The sequence below is a fragment of the Hyla sarda genome, chromosome 8, assembly GCF_029499605.1.
Source record: "Hyla sarda isolate aHylSar1 chromosome 8, aHylSar1.hap1, whole genome shotgun sequence".
Lineage (NCBI taxonomy): Eukaryota > Metazoa > Chordata > Amphibia > Anura > Hylidae > Hyla > Hyla sarda.
The window spans coordinates 55,685,507-55,708,394 of record NC_079196.1 but is presented as its reverse complement, the minus strand read 5'-3'; the positions used below and the strand labels follow the sequence as shown (position 1 = coordinate 55,708,394).

At 42.8% G+C, this 22,888-nt stretch overlaps 1 protein-coding gene across 2 annotated transcripts in view; it reads right to left on the bottom strand.

Annotated features, from left to right (window-relative positions):
• MAP3K20 (mitogen-activated protein kinase kinase kinase 20) overlaps positions 1 to 22,888 on the bottom strand; it is a 245,412-nt gene that overhangs the window by 39,287 nt on the left and 183,237 nt on the right. For both annotated transcript variants that reach the window (XM_056534810.1, XM_056534811.1), the window contains 5 exons: positions 20,629 to 20,673; positions 14,914 to 14,944; positions 14,691 to 14,830; positions 11,280 to 11,342; positions 2,791 to 2,880 (listed from right to left, as the gene is read on the bottom strand). In XM_056534810.1, the coding sequence (XP_056390785.1) occupies positions 2,791 to 2,880; positions 11,280 to 11,342; positions 14,691 to 14,830; positions 14,914 to 14,944; positions 20,629 to 20,673 (369 nt within the window). The remainder of the gene's footprint in view (positions 1 to 2,790; positions 2,881 to 11,279; positions 11,343 to 14,690; positions 14,831 to 14,913; positions 14,945 to 20,628; positions 20,674 to 22,888) is intronic.

Here is a 22,888-nt window from a genome sequence, read left to right as displayed (position 1 = left end):
TGATGTGACAGTTGCACTTTAAAGGGCAGTAAATCTCATAGACCTAAAATTATCCAAGGATCTATTTTTGACTCTGCATTTTGTCTTAGTGCGCTGTCACATATAAACTGGTCACAACTGATAGCAGAGTGCATCAGTTGTGGGCGGTCCTGCATCAAGTTATTTCTGCAGGCCGGATGGGGAAACACTGCAAGGTGCGTTTCCCTCTGTCAGGCCTGTTTGTTGTTCATTTGATGTTATTGGGATCAGTTTGATCATAGATTGTTCTCTGGCGCTTTTCTACAGTGCCGCAGGGATGCCAGAACCGATCCCGTTGTTTTCAATAATGTCATTCCTGGCATTTGGAATGTCAGATGTCATGCCAGACCATTCGTGACGCCGGACAGGAGAGTACGGCTTGCAGTGTTTTCCTATCTGGCTCTCACTACTAAAGTCTGAAAAAGCTGGATGACAACTGTTTTTTGCATTTGTGTGGTTAGTTTTTCAACTGTACATTTACTGTATGTTCATCTTTGAACACCCTACATTTTTTTTCAGTCAGCATATATATTATGCCAGTTGTGTATCCTTAAAGGGAATCTGTCATCAGTGTCAACCACACTAACCTGTTGGTACAGGGATGTAGTGCAGGTAACACTGATAATAATGCTACTTACCTATCTCCGATCCATTGTTCCGTTTGCCCGTTATCATCTTTACCCATGCAGCAAGGTTAGTGCATGGGCGGTGCTCCATTAGCATGCTGAAGTCACCTTTGCAACTTCCTTACTCTGCATGGCTGTGGGAAGGGTTAAAGAAGCAGCAGCGATGATGTCAGCGTGCTCCTGGAGTGCCGCCCATGCACTAAGCCTGCTGCCCGAGTAAAGATGTTACCGGGCAAACGGAGCAATGGATCGGGGATAGGTAAGTAGCATTATCATCATTGTCGCCCGCACTACCAGCCTATACCAATAGATTAATGCAGGTGACACTGAGGACAGATTCCCTTTAAGATATACTGTAATACATCATGCAGTGATTCTGGTTAACAATTTGCATACAACCTATATATTAGTCCACAGCTGCATTTACAATTCTGTCACTTGTTTTCAAAAACTGTCAATACATTTGCAGACATCTAACAACTTATGGTAGCTAAGCTTCTATTATGTATTGGGACCAGTAGTCAGACTATTGTGTAAAGATAATTTCTCCCAGAATTCCATTACTAGAACGAGCTTTAAACAGACAATGAACGTGCAGGGATTGAGAGAAGATTTTAGATCTTAAGCCTGCAGAATTGTGAGTGCAGCTCTGGACTCCAATAGAAGTTAGTGTGTATCCAAATTAGGTGACATTATGGGGGAGATTTATCAAAGGATTTAGACTAGTTTTTCCTGTCGCACAGAAAGTCGCAGTCTAAATATGAGCGACTTTTCTGCGACTTTTGCTCTAGAGGATTTTTAGAACATGATGCATTCTAGTCTATTTTAGACTGAAATGCATTGAAAAATGCATTGGTGCTGAATTTATCAAAAGCGACTTTTCAGCGACAAGTCGCATCGGCTGAAAATACGCCGAAATGTCAGACCATGTTGGAGCAGGTTTAAAATATAGACTAAACCATAGATCCCGAAGTCTGTGCACAGAATTTATCAAGAGCCGTGCGCCATTTGATAAATTAGGCGCACAATAGACCAGACTAACCCTCTGTAGTTTGGTCTATATTGATGCAGGACATAGACAGCTTTGATAAATCTCCCCCTATGTATCTACAAAGTTATAGGACTGATATCTTTAACACTCAAGAAGTCTAGGTGGAAACATAATCTCACCTTTAGACAATGACAAGCCTTGAAACAACTCGGCGAGATTTCTGATATCGTGATACTGGGAGCAGTGGTGATCCTGGACAGTGGCCTATACTGTAAACTTAATATGGATATGCTACAAGAGACTCATACGTATAGGCTTCTGTCCAGTGATCCCACCCCCCCCCCCTTTCGTGGGGAGTTACAGGTGCTTGTAGACCTGGGAGCGAGCGAGGGATTTATTAGTAAAAAAAACAGGCAGAATTCATGATTATAGATAGTCCTGTGATCCCTATATGCCCCTCGCTCCCTAAGGTCCATAAGCAATGCTTTTTCCTGCCCATGAGGCCAATCGTGGCAGGGATTTCTTCCCTGAACAAGAGGATTTGCTCGTAGGTGGATGCCATGCTTCAACCCTGGACCCCCCCAATTCCTGAGTATTTAAAAGACAGTAAGCATGTGCTAGGTGTTGTTGACCAGATTAGGTGGCTGGATTACGGCTGACGTCTCCGCCTTGTATTCGGTGATTTCACATCACCTGGCGCTTACTGCGCTGTCTTGGTTCTTGATGACATATGCCAAATACCCAGAGGGTTTTGAGAGTACATCCTGCTTGTGGTAGAATTTCTGCACATATACTGCACATGTACTAGGAATAATTGGGGAGATTTATCAAAACCTGTGCAGAGGAAGAGTGGTGCAGTTGCCCATAGCAACCAATCAGATCGCTTCTTTCATTTTCCACAGGCCTCTTTAGAGGCCTGTGGAAAATGAAAGAAGCGATCTGATTGGTTGCTATGGGCAACTGCACCACTCTTCCTCTGCACAGGTTTTGATAAATCTCCCCCAGTATGAGAAATATTTCCAATATTTGATCCCAGAAGTGAAATGATTGAATATCATTTATTACGGACATTTTTCAGTTAATGAACTTTGTAATAAATGTCCTCTGTCCGCATGTGTTGTAGGTAGATTTGTATTTTTTTTACATTTACTTTACCTCCGGACTGTTTCCGGACTTCAAATGATATCCAAACACTAGTTCTAAGTTCACTATCCTCTCTTCGTCTTCAAATTCGAATGCAAGATCCTATAACATAAAATGAGATAAATGTTATCAATTCAAGTGAAACTTCTTTTTTAAGACCCCTGCGCGTCCAACCTCGGCGAGTGTTTAGCGCGGCTGCCGGTGGACAGGCTCAGAAGTGTTTCTTTACTGTTTTCTGTTCCTAAGTTGACATCACTGCTGGGGACAGATGCCTCCCACACACATGAATACCGGGAACAATGGCTGCACACCCCTGGTGCTCGTATGATGCTCTGCAAGTTTGAGTCATTCAAACTGCATTTTGTGTTCTCAGACGTAAGGAAATACTGAAAAGTATCCATCACAAAAGCCCAGCTGGTTCCCGCACCATTTAAACGGACTGACGTGACTTATTTATTAGTGGAATAAATTATTTACTTGCGGTATTTTAAAAGGTGATTTGTTTGACCAACAGGCAGTTTTGATAGCTTTGGTCCTTGAATAAATGCCCTGAAAATTGAAGTTTAGTACTGTACTAATAAGAACCTGCCGCAGCACATTTACTCTATACTATGTCAACATTTATCTAACTACCTATGTGTATATATTTATTACATTTCCATACTTTATTTAATAGACAGTTTTTATTAACATTAACTAAAATGAACTTTTATTTACCAGAACTTTTACTTTGTATTATTACTTTTTTATTGGAATTGGAATACCTTTTTATATTGTTTTATTGTATATTTTTCAGATAGAATTACAGGATAGCTATAACACAACAAGCCATAACAGGCAGTATTACAGGATAGCCATAGAACAACAAGCCATAACAGGCAGTATTACAGGATAGCTATAACACAACAAGCCATAACAGGCAGGATTACAGGATATCCATAAAAGAACAAGCCATAACAGGCAGTATTACAGGATAGCCATAGAACAACAAGCCATAACAGGCAGTATTACAGGATATCCATAAAACAACAAGCCATAACAGGCAGTATTACAGGATATCCATAAAACAACAAGCCATAATAGGCAGTATTACAGGATATCCATAAATCAACAAGCCATAACAGGCAGTATTACAGGATATCCATAAATCAACAAGCCATAACAGGCAGTATTACAGGATATCCATAAATCAACAAGCAATAACAGGCAGTATTACAGGATAGCCATAAATCAACAAGCCATAACAGGCAGTATTACAGGATAGCCATAAATCAACAAGCCATAACAGGCAGTATTACAGGATAGCCATAAATCAACAAGCCATAACAGGCAGTATTACAGGATAGCCATAAAACAACAAGCCATAACAGGCAGTATTACAGGACAGCTATAACACAAGCCATAACAGACAGTATTACAGGACAGCTATAACACAAGCCATAACAGGCAGTATTACAGAATAGCCATAAATCAACAAGCCATAACAGGCAGTATTACAGGACAGCTATAACACAAGCCATAACAGGCAGTATTACAGGATAGCCATAAAACAACAAGCCATAACAGGCATTATTACAGGATAGACATAACACAATAAAGCATAACAGGCATTATTACAGGATAGACATAACACAACAAGCCATAATAATGCCCCAACAGGTGAGCAACTGCTGTGCTACCCATCCAGTTGGGCTGTGGGTCAAACTTAAGCATGAAGTCAAAGAACCCTCTAGGTTTCCATCCTTTATCCTGCTTCAGTTTGTGAAAGCTAGACTTCTGCTCATAGTGAGTACCAGGCTGCTTCCCAGGGTGTCGGTAGTGGCTGACAAGGCAGCCAGGTAGGAGAGTCAGATTTAGGCAGGTGGCAAAGGTTTGGTGTATGGTGTAGGCAAATGAGTCGTGGGGGGCAGCAGAGGTCAGATACAGGCAGGTAGGTTTTGGCAGATGGCATAGGTTTAGACTTAGTGGTCTGAGTCAAGCAATGAAAGGACAGCGCAGTACACAAGGGTCAAGCAGAGGCAATATCGGGTAAACAGACACAGGTCAGGAAAGGGATGGCAGATCAAAAACACATACCTTTGTTTTACTGCTCAGGCACAGGTGAGCAGGCACAGCTGCCTTAAAGGGGTACTCCGCTGCTCAGCGTTTGGAACAAACTGTTTTGAACGCTGGAGCCAACACCGGGAGCTTGTGACGTCATAGCCCCGCCCCATCATGGCATTGAGCCCCGCCCCCTCAATGCAAGTCTATGGGAGGAGGCGTGACAGCCCCTCCCATAGACTTGCATTGAGGGGGCGGGGCGCGACATCATGAGGGGGCAGGGCTATGACGTCACGAGCCCCCAAATGCTGAGCAGCGGAGTATCCCCTTAATAGCTAGTGCCTTTCAGGGATAAGTGGGGGACACTTTAGAAGTGCGCGTACGGGCAATTGCCTGAAGAATAATTTATTCAGAGTTCGAAACATGTTGCATCTGCCTAATGAAAGTAGGTATTGTTCGTAACATTGGGCATACTGTACTACCAATATTGGAAAAACCCTGCTGAAACAACCTTCTTCTAGGCTTCGGCCTGCATTACATTGATTATCGCCCCGCATCTTAGATCAGGTGGACCAGGCGGCTTCTGGGCCTTTTCTGGCTGTATACTACATGCACTTGGAGACGTGCTCTTAGCACAACATTATCTGGTCAATGGCTTTATCCTTCCATATCGATCCAGTTCACCTGCGGGCTTCACTAGGGTGCGCCTGTATTTTTTACTTAGTTCTTAGTTTTACAATATGTCAGGATTATTTTACTCTATAAAAATATGCCAGGATAAGCGCTATGGCAACATACCCTATATCCTGTGGCATTTCTACTACTTGTGAATGAAGCCTTACCCAGTGACCACAGTGATATCATTGACTGTCATTTATCTTGACATTGAGCTATGTTATGTGCGACTTTAGACTACAAGTAAAGATATTGCATTATTAGAAGGCTAATCAGAGTGCACGCTAGGCTGCATTCACATGTAAAATTAATAGCGAAATATGTCCGTAAAAAAGGCATAAATCTGTCTTTTTTATCAAATATGTGCACAATGAAATTCTATGGAAAAGTGCCAGAGTAAACACTGTTTTTAAAAAACATCCGTAATTCCAACAGGGTGTGCACAGCCACGTTTCCATAGACTTTAATTGTGAACGTTATTAAAGGGGTATTCCAGGAAAAAACTTTTTTATATATATATATCAACTGGCTCCAGAAAGTTAAACAGATTTGTAAATGATGTGTATAACAGAGAAATAGAAAAACGGAGCAACTCACCGCACCGACCCAGGTATTCTTATGCAAGTGGTTCTTTATTCCATGTCTTCAGCCATAGAAAACAAACAGGGGAGAGTGAACATAGGACGCGGGGGTATCCTCTCGGTGACGGGACCGTTTGGCGCCTCGGCGCTTCGTCAAACCGGGATCTGATCTGTTATACACATATGAATGGACTTGCCTTAAACGTAGAGAACCACTGAAGTCCCTCCAGCAGTTGCAAGGGAAGACACAGGAAAACCGAGTATATTGTTATATCCCAAGTGCGAATAGAGGTGGTGCCGAGTCCTTCTTTACTTGAGTAGATTTGTAAATTACTTCTATTAAAAAATCTTAAACCTTTCAGTACTTATGAGCTTCTGAAGTTAAGGTTGTTCTTTTCTGTCTAAATCCTCTCTGATGACACCTGTCTCGGGAAACGCCCAGTTTAGAAGAGGTTTGCTATGGGGATTTGCTTCTAAACTGGGCGTTTCCCGAGACAGGTGTCATCAGAGAGGACTTAGACAGAAAAGAACAACCTTAACTTCAGAAGCTCATAAGTACTGAAAGGATTAAGATTTTTTAATAGAAGTAATTTACAAATCTGTTTAACTTTCTGGAGCCAGTTGATATATAAAAAAAGTTTTTTTCCTGGAATACCCCTTTAAACGTATTTTATGTTAATATTTTGCTATTCCTTTTATGAACATAGCCTAAGAGAGATAAATGACACATTCAGGTCTGCTACATTCATAGACCACTGTTTCCTAGACAGAAGATTCGACCATATGTTATAAATCTGCCTGTGAATAAACACTTTGAAGCCAGCAGACAGTATGAATAAGAATTCACTGACAAATGGCCCCACACAGGCACACACCAGTCAAATAGCTTCTTGGCACAATCTTCCAAGATTTGCATCCATAGATAGAGTCTGCAGTTGGCATAGTCTGCAGCCGTTGATCTTAATGTCACTGGTAGCGGATGTGAATAGAGAATGAATAGCATGCAGCTTTTTTTTCTGCCTGTATTACAGAGTTAATTTAGCTTCAACAAAGGATTTCTGGTCCTCTAAATCACCGGTTAAGAGTTTCATTTCAGAACACACAGCAAGTCCTGTTATGTATATGAACTGAGCCATATTTGAAGAAGGATTTAGGAAATGTTCATTTTTGTTATATTTTTCATGTCTATTTAACAGATCTCTGATTCAATGTGATGGATACATTATGGTATTGTGGCCTAATGTTTTTTGTCCTAAAGAGAAATTCTTCTGCTCCTGACATATCCTGTATACAAGATTTCGATTATACAATCATTATAGATGGGGGCAGGAATCAGTAGTAAGATGTCCTCCAGTAGTCTTATAGCAGTGTCCAATGGCCTGACTGGTACCATGACTCCTTTGTTCTGGTGATCAGCGGAGGTCACAGCTCACAGACCCCCATGAGTTCTCTTCTTACATGTCTCTACTGGAAGACCCTATAAAATAACACAATGGGACCCTGGAGATTGACCCTGAATTGTTAATCTGCAATGCGATCACAGGGGATCGTTAATAAAATCTAAAAAATATTCTTTTTGATCCCACCAACATCCACCACCAATCTATAGTGTACGAGAGCCTCCTGTTGACAGATGTTGGAAGAAACATGGATTAAAGCGTGTTGGATTTCAGCATGCTTCATCTTCTGTTCTGTATGACATGTCTTGCCTCCCTCCCTCCCTATGCAAATTAGCCCTAATTATGTAGGAAAAACTGACACTCCATTGCCACCTATTGGAGGTAGCTACCCTGTAACTCAATGTCTGACCCATAAAGAGGCCTTTAAACATGACTGGGGATTATCAGCCAAACCAGAACCTCTTCCAGAGGGCCCACCTGTAAACATCTTTTTCTAGGTTCTTGTCAGTACACAGTAGGGTGCTGCCTGGGTGATATCCCTTTAACCCCTTAATGACGCAGGACGTAAATGTACGTCCTGGTGACGTGGTACTTAACGCACCAGGACGTACATTTACGTCCTGAGCATAACCGCGGGCATCGGAGCGATGCCGGCATCATGCGCGGCAGGTCCCGACTGTGGATCGCAGCCAGGGACCCGCCGGTAATGGCGGACACCCGCAATCCCGTGGATGTCCACCATTAACCCCTCAGATGCCGTGATCAATACAGATCACGGCTTCTGCAGCATCGCGATCACTTAACAGGATAATCGGATCGCCCGCAGCGCTGCCGCGGCGATCCGATCATCCTGCACAGTAGACGGAGGTCCCCTCAACTGGCACCGCTGCCTTCCGGGAGTCTTCTGCTCTGATCTGCCTTCCCGCAGACCAGAGCAGAAGATGACCGATAACCCTGATCAGTGCTGAGTCCTATACATAGCACTGAACAGGATTATCAATCGAGTGATTGCTTTAAATTGGGCCCTATGGGGACTATTAAAGTGTAAAAATAAAAGTTAAAAAAGTAAAAAAATTAAGTAAAAAAAATTTGAAAAACCCCCTCCCCCAATAAAAACGTAAATTGTCCCATTTTCCCTATTTTACCCCCAAAAAGTGTAAAAAAATTATTTTATATACATATTTGGTATCGCCGCGTGCAAAAATATCCGAACTATTAAAATAAAATGTAAATGATCCCGTAGGGTGAACGGCGTGAACGTAAAAAAAAAAAGTCCAAAATAGCTGCTTTTTTATAACATTTTATTCCCAAAAAATTTTATAAAAAATGTAATAAAAGTTTTGTATAAGCAAATATGGTACTAATAAAAAGTACAGATCATGCGCAAAAAATGAGCCCTCACACCGCCGCATATACGGAAAAATGAAAAAGTTATAGGTCTTCAAAATAGGGGGATTTTAAACGTACTAATTTGGTTAAAAAGTTTGCGATTTTTTTTAAGCGCAACAGTAATAGAAAAGTGCATAATCATGGGTATCATTTTAATCGTATTGACCCAGAGAATAAAAAACACATGTCATTTTTACCATAAATTGTACGGCGTGAAAACAAAACCTTCCAAAATCAGCAAAATTGCGGTTTTCTTTTTAATTTTCCCACACAAATAGTATTTTTTTGGTTGCGCCATACATTTTATGATAAAGTGAGTGATGGCATTACAACGGACAACTGGTCGCGCAAAAAACAAGCCCTCATACTAGTCTGTGGATGAAAATATAAAAGAGTTATGATTTTTTGAAGGGGAGGAGGAAAAAACGAAAACGTAAAAATAAAATTGTCCGAGTCCTTAAGGTCCAAATGGGCTGAGTCCTTAAGGGGTTAATGTAGGTCTGGGGGTTTGGAGAAAACCTAACCAGTGTAGGAAGCCTAATGAGCCAGGCAATGCTCCTTGGGGAAAGAGGTATGCAAATCAGCTCGAATTTTGCCACAGTTGGTGGTCCACAGTTTGGAGACCACTGATGAAGACCATCCAATGTCTTAACGTAGCACTTAAAGACATTATCCACCATAAGGTGATTTTAGTACTTACCTGCCGGACAGTAATGGACATACTTAGGAAGCATCCATGCTTGTCTTGGGGCTAAATGGCTACTTGCTGAGATCACATAACGCTATGGCTATCTTTTTGTTAACTAGGTATTTCCTGGGGTACTCCACTGGAAAACATTTTTTTTTAATCAACTGGTGCCACAAAGTTAAACAGATTTGTAAATTACTTCTATTTAAAAATCTTAATCCTTCCAGTACTTATCAGCTGCTGTATACTACAAAGTAAGTTATTTTCTTTTTGAACTTCATTTCTGTCTGAACACAAGTGCTCTCTGCTGACACCTCTGTCCACTTTAGGAACTGTCCAGAGCAGGAGAGGTTTGCTATTTGGAGTTACTACTATTCTGGACAGTTCCTAAAGTGGACAGAGGTGTCAGCAGAGAGCACTTGTGGTCAGACAGAAAGGAAGTTCAAAAAGAAAAGAACTTCCTCTGTAGTATACAGCAGCTGATAAGTACTGGAAGGGTTAAGATTTTTCAATAGAAATAATTTACAAATCTGTTTAACTTTCTGGCATCAGTTGATTTGAAAAAAAAAATTAAAAAAAGTTTTCCAGGAGTACCCCTTTAAACTACACATCCCATAGTTCTGTGTTTGCAAGTGTGAAGTCACCTTCCTCCCTCCCACACATCAGCCACCCCACCCATTGAAACACAAATGAGCTGCATCCATTTAAAAGACCAGTGTTTTCTAACCAGGGTGCTTCCAGCTGTTGCAAAATTATCTCTCTCCCACCCAGCAGTCACACCCATTAAAGCAGGATTGGCTCCCTTTGCACACCTGACAAGTGATGTCAGGTCTCGACGCACTGCAAGCTAGGAAAAGTCATTTTGTATGCTGTTAATAATAAATATTGGGGTGAAAATCACATAAGAATTGTGAGACCCCTATCTCACAGTTGCAGACACTATATTATGAACTACACTAACCTTACAGCCCCTGTAGCATAGTCATATAAAAAAAAAAAAAGAAAATTAAGAATGAAAAAAAAAGAAAAAAGAAAAAAAAAAGCACAGCCTAAAGATTTATCATGAAACTAATCTGTAAAACTCAGAATCTGCAGCTCAGTACAAGCTCTGTGTTGTATGTCTCTATGATACATCACCCACAGAAGTCTATGGACCCATACTACGCACACACACATATATACACAGAAGTCTATGGACCCATACTACGCACACACACATATATACACAGAAGTCTATGGATCCATACTCCGCACACACACATATATACACAGAAGTCTATGGACCCATACTACGCACACACACATATATACACAGAAGTCTATGGACCCATACTACGCACACACACATATATACACAGAAGTCTATGGACCCATACTACGCACACACACATATATACACAGAAGTCTATGGACCCATACTACGCACACACACATATATACACAGAAGTCTATGGACCCATACTACGCACACACACATATATACACAGAAGTCTATGGATCCATACTCCGCACACACACATATATACACAGAAGTCTATGGACCCATACTACGCACACACACATATATACACAGAAGTCTATGGACCCATACTACGCACACACACATATATACACAGAAGTCTATGGACCCATACTACGCACACACACATATATACACAGAAGTCTATGGACCCATACTACGCACACACACATATATATACACAAAAGAATAAACATAGTATAAATTACCTTCATTAATGGAGGGAAATGAAATTGATTCAGGTAGTCATGGGTCAATTTTTCAATTGCAGCCTGCAAAACAAGATAATAAGTATTTCATCATTATGTCTAACTAGAAAAACTTTGCTTTCTGTTTTTCCTTTGGTCATTTACCTTCGAATGATATTGTGCTCCATTTAGTATGGAAGACTTACAAGGGTCGATCTCATGTTTATTGCTGACATGAATAGGACATACAGTGGTCCCTCAACATATGATGGTAATCCGTTCCAAATGGACCATCATTTGTTGAAACCATCGCATGTTGAGGGATCCGTGCAATGTAAAGTATAGGACAGTGGTCTACAACCTGCGGACCTCCAGATGTTGCAAAACGACAACACCCAGCATGCCCGGACAGCCGTTGGCTGTCCGGGCATGCTGGGAGTTGTAGTTTTGCAACATCTGGAGGTCCGCAGGTTGAAGACCACTGTTAGAGGAAGTTGTACTCACCTGTCCCCGCCGCTCTGGACCGTCACCGCTGCCCTGGATGTCGCCTTCCATCGCTGTCCCTGACGCTCCGGCAAGGCCTCTGCTTCCCCGGCATCCTCGCTCTCCGTCACCGCCATCACGTCGCTACACACGCCGCTCCTATTTGATGACGGGACGGCGTGCGCAGCGACGTGATGACGACGATGGAGAGCGCCGTCGATGGAGGGGATCCCGAAGAGGACGCGCCGGAGCCCCGAGGACAGGTAAGTGATCGTCAGCGGACCACACGAGGCACCGTAAACGGCTATCCGGTGGCAGCTGAAGCAGTCTGCGCTGCTGGATTGCCGTTTATGCGATGGCCCCGACATACAAAAGCATCGTATGTTGATGCTGCCTTCAACATGCGATGGCATCTGAGAGGCCATCGTATGTTGAAATGATCGTATGTCGGGGCCATCGTAGGTCGGGGGGGGGGGTCACTGTATATACAACTTATACAGCTACTTATCGCTCAGACCCATTACTGTAGGACGTGTCTTCTGGGAATGTGACAAAAGGCTTAGAGGGAGAACGGAGAATAAATAGCCCACAATAAAAAATTAATAATAATTGAAGGGTTTGCTAGTGCAAGTAAGCCACAATCTATTACTCTATCATAGTAATCCTCTGGTACATGTTGTCTACAATGCTCCCTATAAATCAATATGCAATGCTGAGAGTTGTAGTTTTGCAACAGCTGGAGACCACTGATGTAGACCATCTATAGTCTTAGTGTAGCACCATAGAGAATATAAAAAAAATAGCCTAAAGATTTATTGCACTGCTGTAAATCCTCCCATGTTAATTAAAGGGGTCCTCCAGCACTTAAAGGGGAACTCCACTGGAAAACATGTTTTTCTAAATCAACTGGTGCCTGAAAGTTAAACAGATTTGTAAATTACTTCTATTTAAAAATCCTAATCCTTCCAGTACTTATCAGCTGTTATATGCTCCACAGGAAGTTCTTTTCTTTTTGAATTTCCTTTCTGTCTGACCACAGTGCTCTTTGCTGACACCTCTGTCCATTTTAGGAACTGTCCAGAGTAGTAGCAAATCCCCATAGCAAACCTATGCTGCTCTGGACAGTTTCTGACATGGGCAGAGGTGTCAGCAGAGAGCACTGTGGTCAGACAGAAAGGAAATTCAAAAAGAAAAGAACTTCCTGCGGATCATACAGCAGCTGATAAGTACTGGAAGGATTAAGATTTTCTAATAGAAGTAATTCACAAATCTGTTTAACTTTCTGGCACCAGTTGATTTAGAAAAAAATGTTTTCCAGTGGAGTACCCCTTTAACTTATCCACTTTCCATAGGATAGGGGAGAAGTGTCTGATTTCTGGGACCCCCGTGATCTCCAAAACAGGGTCCTGGCTCTCCCAGCCTCATGAAGTGTGAATCAGCACATGCCCCATTCATTGTCTATGGGAGATGCTATACTCCTGTATCTCTGGCAATCCCATAGAGAATACATGGAGTACAGGATCACTGTGCATCTCGCTGTTCTGACGATCTAGTGATCAGACACTTCTGTGTATAGAGGGATACGTTTTTAAGTGCTGGAGTACCCTTTAATATTTCCTGAGGATGCAGACTAGGATGAACCGACATAATAAGCACAGTGGGGCAGATAATTAGAAACTATCTAAGGCTAAGTTACGGATTTATAAAATGCCATACACACTTGGCGTCTTGGGCTGTTGTGTTTTTCACCCTCTTTAGCGTTTGGGGACAGAAACTGAAAAAACTACAAAATGAGAAAAAACACAATTTCCACACAAAGGCAAAAATGGCAGAAAAAGCACCAGAATAAAACACCAACAATTCTGGTGTTTTGAGGGGCAAAAAAGAAAAAAAAAGCTGGCAAGAAAAAAATAAAATAAAACTAATAGGAAAGCCTAATTCTTGTGTAAACTTAGGCTAAACAATCTAAAAATGCGCCAGATTTATCACAATGTTTCCCCCTGATTAAAAATGTGATACTTATTTAGACTGTCTACTTCAGTGTTTCCCAACCAGTTTGCCTCCAGCTGTTGCAAAACTACAACTCCCAACATGCCAACGGCTGTCCAGGAATGCTGGGAGTTGTAGTTTTGCAACAGCTGGAGGCACACTGGTTGCAAAACACTGGCCTGTTCTAAGTTCACACCATTTGTTAGACATAGGCTATGCCACCTTTAAAGGATATCTGCAGAGAACAAAACTTATCCCCTATCCACAGGACCCCCCGCCATCTCCCGAACAGGGCCCCTGCATTGCTGCGCTGTGCGCCGGCTAATGTGCGTAGCGTCAGCCTCACTGAGGTCAACGGAATGCCCCCTCCATATACAGCTCTATGGTAGAGGCGGGAAGGCATGAACGCTGCCTTCTCGCCTCTCGCATAGAGATACATTAAGGAGGCATGTTGGCCACAACGCCATGCTGCGGCTGACACGCCTCATGCACAGGAGAGCCGTGGCCCCATGCAGGAGATCGTGGTGGGTCCCAGTGGTCAGACCCCCCGCGATCTGACACTTATCCCCTATCCTGTGGATATCACTGGATACCATGTCCACTTTCTATTCATCCAATTCCCTTATTAAACGATAAGGGTCCAAAAAAATGTCTACCGCAAATGATGTGGTGGTCTTAATCATGTAAACCACTTTTTGGGTAGGGTCACACTTGCCGTATTTTGCTGTGCATTTGCTACTGGGTATTTTCATACCCATTGAAGGCAATGGGGAGCAAAATACGCAGCTGATTTTGCTACCCATTGACTTCAATAGGTAGGAAAATACGCTGCAGCAAATAGGCAGCAAAATCGGCATGTGTGACCCTCCCCTTTGAGTGAAATCTGCACTGGCGTTTCGGTGAACCCTGTTTTATTTATCTCCTGAAATGTGTTTGTATAAGTATAGCAGCATTCTGCACCTTTAGATGGATGATATGACCTCTTGAGACTATTCCCATATCTTTCAAGTCATTCTCCTCCAGTAAGAGCAATCTCTTCCCGGTAATGTGGTGATCCCTGAACAGAAAGGCATAAATGCTCTGCAAGCCAGAATCATCATCTATGAAGAAGAGAAGAATATGGTGAGCTGCACGTCACACAGCCAAGGAACACTAAAGATGGCAGATGTCTTCATATACCCACCTGTCTTCACCAGCTGCTGCACCCAGAAGAACTGTGAAGAGACAGGAGAAAACACTACTTAAGACTTTATTTGATGTCGTGTCTGGTCATTGAATTTATTTTTCCCAGGATCAGTGGCACTTTTTTTACTGGCACCCATTATTTTACCATATAATGTATTAAAAAGGCAGGAAAAAAATTGTGAAAAATATTTGTAAAAATGTAACTAATTTGCAAAATTAAATAAATAAATAAATAAAAATAAAATGCACTTGTGCAATTTTGTGGGGCAATTTTTGTTTCCTCTACGGCAGAACTGACAGGCTAAATTGTACACTGCTCAAAATAAAGGGAACACTAAGATAACACATTCTAGATCTGAATGAACTAATCGTATAAAATACTTTCATCTTTACATAGTTGAATGTGCTGACAACAAAATCAAATTTATCAACCCATGGAGGTCTGGATATGGAGTCACACTCAAAATCAAAGTGAAAACCACTTTGATGTAATGTCCTTAAAACAAGTCAAAATGAGGCTCAGTAGTGTGTGTGGTCTCCACGTGCCCGTATGACCTCCATACAATGCCTGGGCATGATCCTGATGAGGTGGCGCTCCTGGGGGATGTCCTCCCAGACCTGGACTAAAGCATCCGCCAACTCCTGGACAGTCTGTGGTGCAACGTGGATGGAGCGAGACACGATGTCCCAGATGTGCTCAATCGGATTCAGGTCTGGGAAACGGGCGGGCCAGTCCATAGCATCAATGCCTTCCTCTTGCAGGAACTGCTGACACACTCCAGCCACATGAGGTTTAGCATTGTCTTGCATTAGGAGGAACCCAGGGCGAACCGCACCAGCATATGGTCTCATAAGGGGTCTGAGGATCTCATCTCGGTACCTAATGGCAGTCAGGCTACCTCTGGCAAGCACATGGAGGGCTGTGCAGCCCACCAAAGAAATGCCACCCCACACCATTACTGACCCACCGGTCATGATGGAGGATGTTGCAGGCAGCAGAACGATCTCCACGGCGTCTCCAGACTGTCACATCTGTCACATGTGCTCAGTGTGAACCTGCTTTCATCTGTGAAGAGAACAGGGCGCCAGTGTTAAATTTGCCAATCTTGGTGTTCTCTGGCAAATGCCAAATGCCCTGCACGGTGTTGGGCTGTAAGCACAACCCCCACCCTCATGGAGTCTGTTTCTGACCATTTGAGTGGACACATGCACATTCGTGGCCTGCTGGAGGTCATTTTGCAGGGCTCTAGCAGTGTTCCTCCAGCTCCTCCTTGCACAAAGGCGGAGGTAGCAGTTCTGCTGCTGGGTTGTTGCCCTCCTACACATCTCCTCCACATCTCCTGATGTACTGGCCTGTCTCCTGGTAGCTCCTCCATGCACTGGACACTATGCTGACAGACACAGCAAACCTTCTTACCACAGCTCGCATTGATGTGCCATCCTGGATGAGATGCACTACCTGAGACACTTGTGTGGGTTGTAGACGCCATCTCATGCTGCCACTAGAGTGAAAGCACTGCCAGTATTCAAAAGTGACCAAAACATCAGCCAGGATGCATGGTAACTGAGAAGTGGTCTGTGGTCACCACCTGCAGAACCGCTCCTTTATTGGGGGTGTCTTGCTAATTGCCTATAATTTCCACCTGTTGTCTGTTCCATTTGCACAACAGCATGTGAAATTGATTGCTTCCCGAGTGGACAGTGTGATTTCACAGAAGTGTTGGAGTTAGATTTGTGTTGTTAAGTGTTATCTTTATTTTTTTGAGCAGTTCAGCACAATTCCAACTATACCAAATTTGGTATATCTATGGATTGAAGACTAATTTTTGGTAATTTGTTGTTTTTATCGGTACCACTTTAATGCAGATGTGACTTTTTAAAATCCCTTTTTACTTCATTAAATGGGCACTGTCATTTGGAAAAAAATTTGAAATGTCCTAGCGACATCTCAGACATTTTGATCAGAGACCTAGCTGGGAGAATTTCACACTCCGCATGTTCTCTCCCAACTCCATGTCATGTGACGAGGCGGTCTCAAAATGTAAGTCTATCGAGAGTGTCTTGATGACGTGACACAGAGCAAAAAAAAGGAGTGGGCAGCTTGGACTTTTCCTGTTCCGTGACCACTCAGACCCCCGCAGATCAAAACTTTTGACATGTCGCAAGGACAGGAACACTTTTAAGGGGTACTCCGGTGGAATTTTATTTTTTTTTTAAATCAACTGTTGCCAAAAAGTTAAACAGATTTGTAAATTACTTCTATAAAAAAAATCTTAATCCTTCCAGTACTTATTAGCTGCTGAATACTACAGAGGAAATTATTTTCTTTTGGATTCCCTTTCTGTCTGACCACAGTGCTCTCTTCTGACATCTCTGTCCATTTTAGGAACTGTCCAGAGCTGCATATGTTTGCTATGGGGATTTTCTCCTGCTCTGGACAGTTTCTGATATGGACAGAGGTGTCAGCAGAGAGTACTGTGGACAGACAGAAAAGAAATCCAAAAATAAAATAATTTCCTTTGTAGTATACAGCCGCTAAGAAGTACTGGAAGGATTAAAATTTTTATTTAGAAGTACCCCTTTAATAACTTTTGTTTACATTTTTTTTTTGATCTGGAAGGGGGGGGGTTATTAGATTTTTTTTTATAAATGTGTTTACCTTTGTTTTTTACACTTATTGGGAACTTTTATAAGCCATCATATGATTGCCTACTCAAATGAATGCACTAAATTGATCAATGGGACGGCCGTCACGCCCCCTCCCATAGACTTGCATAGCAGGGGCGTGACTTCACACGGGGGCGGAGTCATGATGTCATGATACTCCGGCCCCGTGGTCGCCACACGGCAGATTCGGAGCTGGCAGCGCGGTGTGCAGCTCCCCGAGGTGGGTGCTGAATGCAAGGTTGTGGGGGTCCCCCAGCGGCGGGATCCCCGCGGTCAGACATCCTATCCCCTATCCTTTGGATAGGGTATATGATGTCTTAGGGCCGGAGTACCCCTTTAAATTATATGACACCATGGAGCTCATGTACTATTGTGTTTCCTCTTACATTTTAGTTAGTAAGTTTGGCTATTTTTCCAACCAATCCATCGCTTTTTGCTTATTTTCCAAAATGTGGACATTAGGTTTTAGTTTAATATTTACAATCAGAACCATTAACGAAAATTTTTTTCTCTTTCAACAGAGCAGTTAAAAACATTGGCGCACTTTGGGGCACTTCTGATGCGCGTTAGTTTAAAGACATGAGTATGAGGTTTATGCAAATGATGGAAAAGTGAATAGTACTTGTGTTTGATCTGATTGCATTTCTATTGGATTTATTGTGAATATCTTCCTACTATCCTTTTATTTCTATCTTTTTACATTGTATACAGAGATTTATTCATTATCTCTCTCTTTACAGTCCCTCCTGCAAAAGGCAAGACTGTCTACATTGTCTGTGCACTTTCACTGCTAAGTTTAATACCTTTTGCTGAAAATTAAAAACAAACAAAATAAATAATAATACCATTAAAACATATAAATAAAACTATATGTCCAATAACATGATACAGACATACAGGTTGCTATTGGGAAAGGGAATTGTGGAATAGCTAAGACCCAAGAATATTAACATTCTAAATAGAAAATGCTACAACAAGGACCTTTACTACGGTATTCTGCTGCTCAGGACACAGACTGCAGTATTGGCAGTGAAATCGGCAACGATAGCTCAATGTTATAGCCAGAGAACAGGCCGCATGGACCTTCCCTTCCGGAAGACTGGGAATGGTTTAGGAATACCTCCATGAACCCTGCTCTGATGGAAATGCAATAGTGAAAGCCGGTCGTACAGGCGACTAACCTATCATTACTGTCACACTGTAAAACCAGTTTCTGCAGATGGTGTGCCATTGAGCCAGTGAAAATAGCTTCCTACAAGAGACTCCATAGCAAGAACCCCCTTATTAAAAATTGCCTCGCCACTGATTCCAAATCTCTCACTTATTTATATTTTTCTAGGTATTGATCTGAATTATTTGCATGTTGGGAGGTGTTTATAGACATACATTTGTGTATATATATGTATATATATATATATATATATATTTATTTATTTATATATACTCGAGTATAAGCCGAGTTTCAATCCCTTCTCAGTGGTCTTCAACCTGCGGACCTCCAGATGTTGCAAAACTACAACTCCCAGCATGCCCGGACAGCCATCGGCTGTCCGGGCATGCTGGGAGTTGTAGTTTTGAAACATCTGGAGGTCTGCAGGTTGAAGACCACTGCGGCCTTCGTCATCATCCAGACCCCCCTTTCCTTTAGTTTTCTACTCACCTCCCCTGGGTGGGAAGGAAGCATGAGCTGTTCCGGGCCATCTATGCTGCAGGGACCGTCCGTTGGGGAGGGTTAGTCGTTCCGGGCTGTCCATCTTCACCGGGAGGCCCTCTTCACTGCTCGGGGCCCACCCCAGACTAGTGACATTGCCTTGACGACGACGCACAGGGACGTACGTCCCTGCGCATGAATGTCCCTGTGCGTCGTCGGCATGCTGGGAGTTGTAGTTTTGCAACATCTGGAGGTCCGCAGGTTGATGACCACTGATGAAGGGATTGACAGGCGGTGATGACGAAGGGGGGGGGATGATGATGACAGGCAGTGATGATGAAGGGGGGGTGATGATAGGGTGATGATGAAGGGGGAGGATGATGACAGGGTGATGATGACAGGCGGTGATGATGAAGGGGGGGGTGATGATAGGGTGATGATGAAGGGGAGGATGATGACAGGCGGTGATGATGAAGGGGGGGATGATGATAGGGTGATGATGAAGGGGAAGGATGATGACAGGGTGATGATGACAGGCGGTGATGATGAAGGTGATGATAGGGTGATGATGAAGGGGGGGGTGATGACAGGGTGATGATGACGGGGGTGTTATTGACGGGGGTCTGGATGATGACAGGGGGGGATGATGACATGGGGGGGGGATAATGTATTTCCCACCCTAGGCTTATAGTCAAGTCAATAACTTTTCCTGGGTTTTTGGGGGTGAAATTAGGGGCCTCGGCTTATATTGGGGTCGGCTTATACTCGAGTATATACGGTGTGTGTGTGTGTGTGTGTGTGTGTGTGTGTGTGTGTGTGTATATATATATATATATATATATATATATATATATATATATATTTTTTTTTTTTTGCTACAATTTGATAATTAGCTGAAGAAAATATGTTACAAATAACAGCTGGGACCGATGTATTAGACGTTTTATTACCATACACTGCTGTGAGCACCGTATTTGCTCCATTTCAAATGTATTCTGTAATCGCCTATTCCCACATACAGAACACTGATTCTGAATCTCCGATGCAGCTATTAAAAAAAGCTCAATAGTAAAACAGCTGTTTGCTCATCCATACATCAATTGTATGGCTATAATTTTTACAGCGGTAAAATGATGTACACATACTTTTTGGTATATGGCCCAAAACAAACCAGAACCATAGTTTTTAGAAAGGCTCGAGACAACAGTCATCCAGAGACTGGTGGAATGCTAAACCTGGGGGGGATGACTATGAAATAACAAAAAGGGGTCAATCCACCCCACACATGTAAGGCAAGAAAATCACACATTAAGACATAAGACACTATAGTGAGAAGTTAGTTAAACTTAAATAATCCCTTTACGAGTGCAGACGTTATGTTTCCACAAAGCTCACCACATCTTCCTCAGTCCAGGAATAGATATCAAAGGAGGGAAGCATCTGCAGAGAAAAAAACGAGAAAGCAACAGCAGGTTAGATATTACTGGATACTCTTCACGTCCTGATAACATATCCTTCATAAGAATCCTGTACTGTTGGGTTACGAGTCTACTGGCCCTAGATCCTGATGTTCTGGTCCACATATAGAAAGGTAAAGCTTTGTTCTTGCTCATTGGATGGGCCTCAAGGGCTTAGAAAGTTTCCCGGGCTTAAAGGGGTACTCCACTGAAAAACATTTTTTTTTTTTAAATCAACTGGTGCCAGAATGTTAAACAGATTTGTAAATCACTTCTATTTCAAAATCATAATCCTTCCAATACTTATCAACTGCTGTATATTCTTTTTGAATTTCCTTTCTGTCTGACCACAGTGCTCCCTGCTGACACCTCTGTCCATTTTAGGAACTGTCCAGAGCAGAAGCAAATCCTCATAGCAAACTTATCCTGCTCCAGACAGTTCCTAAAATGGACAGAGGTGTCAGCAGAGAGCAATGTGGTCAGACAGAAAGGAAATTCAAAAAGAAAAGAACTTCCTCTGGAACATCCAGCAGCTGATTAAGTACTCGAAGGGTTAAGAGTTTGAAACAGAAGTAATTTACAAATCTGTTTAACTTTCTGCCACCAGTTGATAAAAAAAAAAAATGTTTTCCAGAGGAGTACCCCTTTAAGTTTTTTTTTTTTTCTTCTTTAGATTTTTTTTCATTCCCTTCATATTATTTTGAGGGATTTCTAACTCATAGGCTTCAACATACATGTTCCCACACCCATTCTTTCTCTCTGTTCAGTTCATATTTTATTCTGATTAATTATTTTGTTTTAAATTTTTTATAAAAAAAGGAAAAATATATCGAGGAGAAGCATGCCCAAAATTTTTGCCTGTTCTGCTGATGGATTTTATACATTCTGTGGCTGTAATTTTTTTAGTGTCTATTTTATGTCTAACATTGTACCTCAATGTAACCTAACTTACTAGGTTTCTGCTAAAGTAATAATAATTAAAAAAATAATAATAATAACACTATGGTTCCAGTAAGGAAAACTCAGGAGAGATTGGAGACATACCACTGGATTTCTGCTATGTATTTCACCCTCTAGTGCTGTGATTTCTGGATGTAAATGATCCCATTCAGTGGGGCTATCCCCATCTTAGCTTCATGACAAAGAGTATTTGTAGAAAAAGGGTCAACAAATAATATGCCACCTATTTATCTATTATATCCACTTTATAGGTGACAATACTAGATTGATTGGGGTTTAAAGGGGTACTCCGGTGCTTAGACATCTTATCCCCTATCCAAAGGATAGGGGATAAGATGCCTGACCGCGGAAGTCCCGCCGCTGGGGACCCCCATGATCTTGCATGCGGCACCCCGTTTGTAATCAGTCCCCGGAGCGTGTTCGCTCCGGGTCTGATTACGGGCGATCACAGGGCAGGCAGCGTGTGACGTCACGCCTGCTCCCCGTGTGACGTCACACTCCGCCCCTCAATGCAAGCCTATGGGAGGGGGCATGATAGCTGTCACGCCCCCTCCCATAGGCTTGCATTGAGGGGTGGAGCGTGACGTCACACGGGGGCGCAGGCGTGACGTCACAAGCCGCCCGCCCTGTGATCGCCCGTAATCAGACCCGGAGCGAACACGCTCCGGGCCTGATTACAAAAGGGGTGCCGCGTGCATGATCACAGGGGTCCCCAGCGGCGGGACTCCCGGGGTCAGGCATCTTATCCCCTATCCTTTAGATAGGGGATAAGATGTCTAAGCACCGGAGTACCCCTCTAACTGTGTGAATGAAGGAGTGGTGGTTGCGTATGTGCCCAGCTGCTCCATTTAAAGTCTATGGCACTGTAGTGCTGGGCGGTATACCGGTTCATACCGAATACCGAAATTTTTGTGCTGCACGATATGAATTTTAACCCATACCGCAATACCGGTTTGGCCCCTCCCCCTCGGGAATGTATGTATTATCAGCCCGGCGCTGTGCTGTCCCCACATTGGGGAACTAATCAATGTGCCCTGCGAGCGCTGTTCTGCCCCCCCCCCCCCCCCCCAATTAATTATTAGCCCAGCGCTGCCCCCGTCAGGGTACTACTCACATGTCACCAGCATGTGCTTCCCTATCCTGTTTGTTGCGGCCGCCGGCACTGACACTCAATACCAGTGGTCTCCAACCTGCGGACCTCCAGATCTTGCAAAACTACAACTCCCAGCATGCCCGGA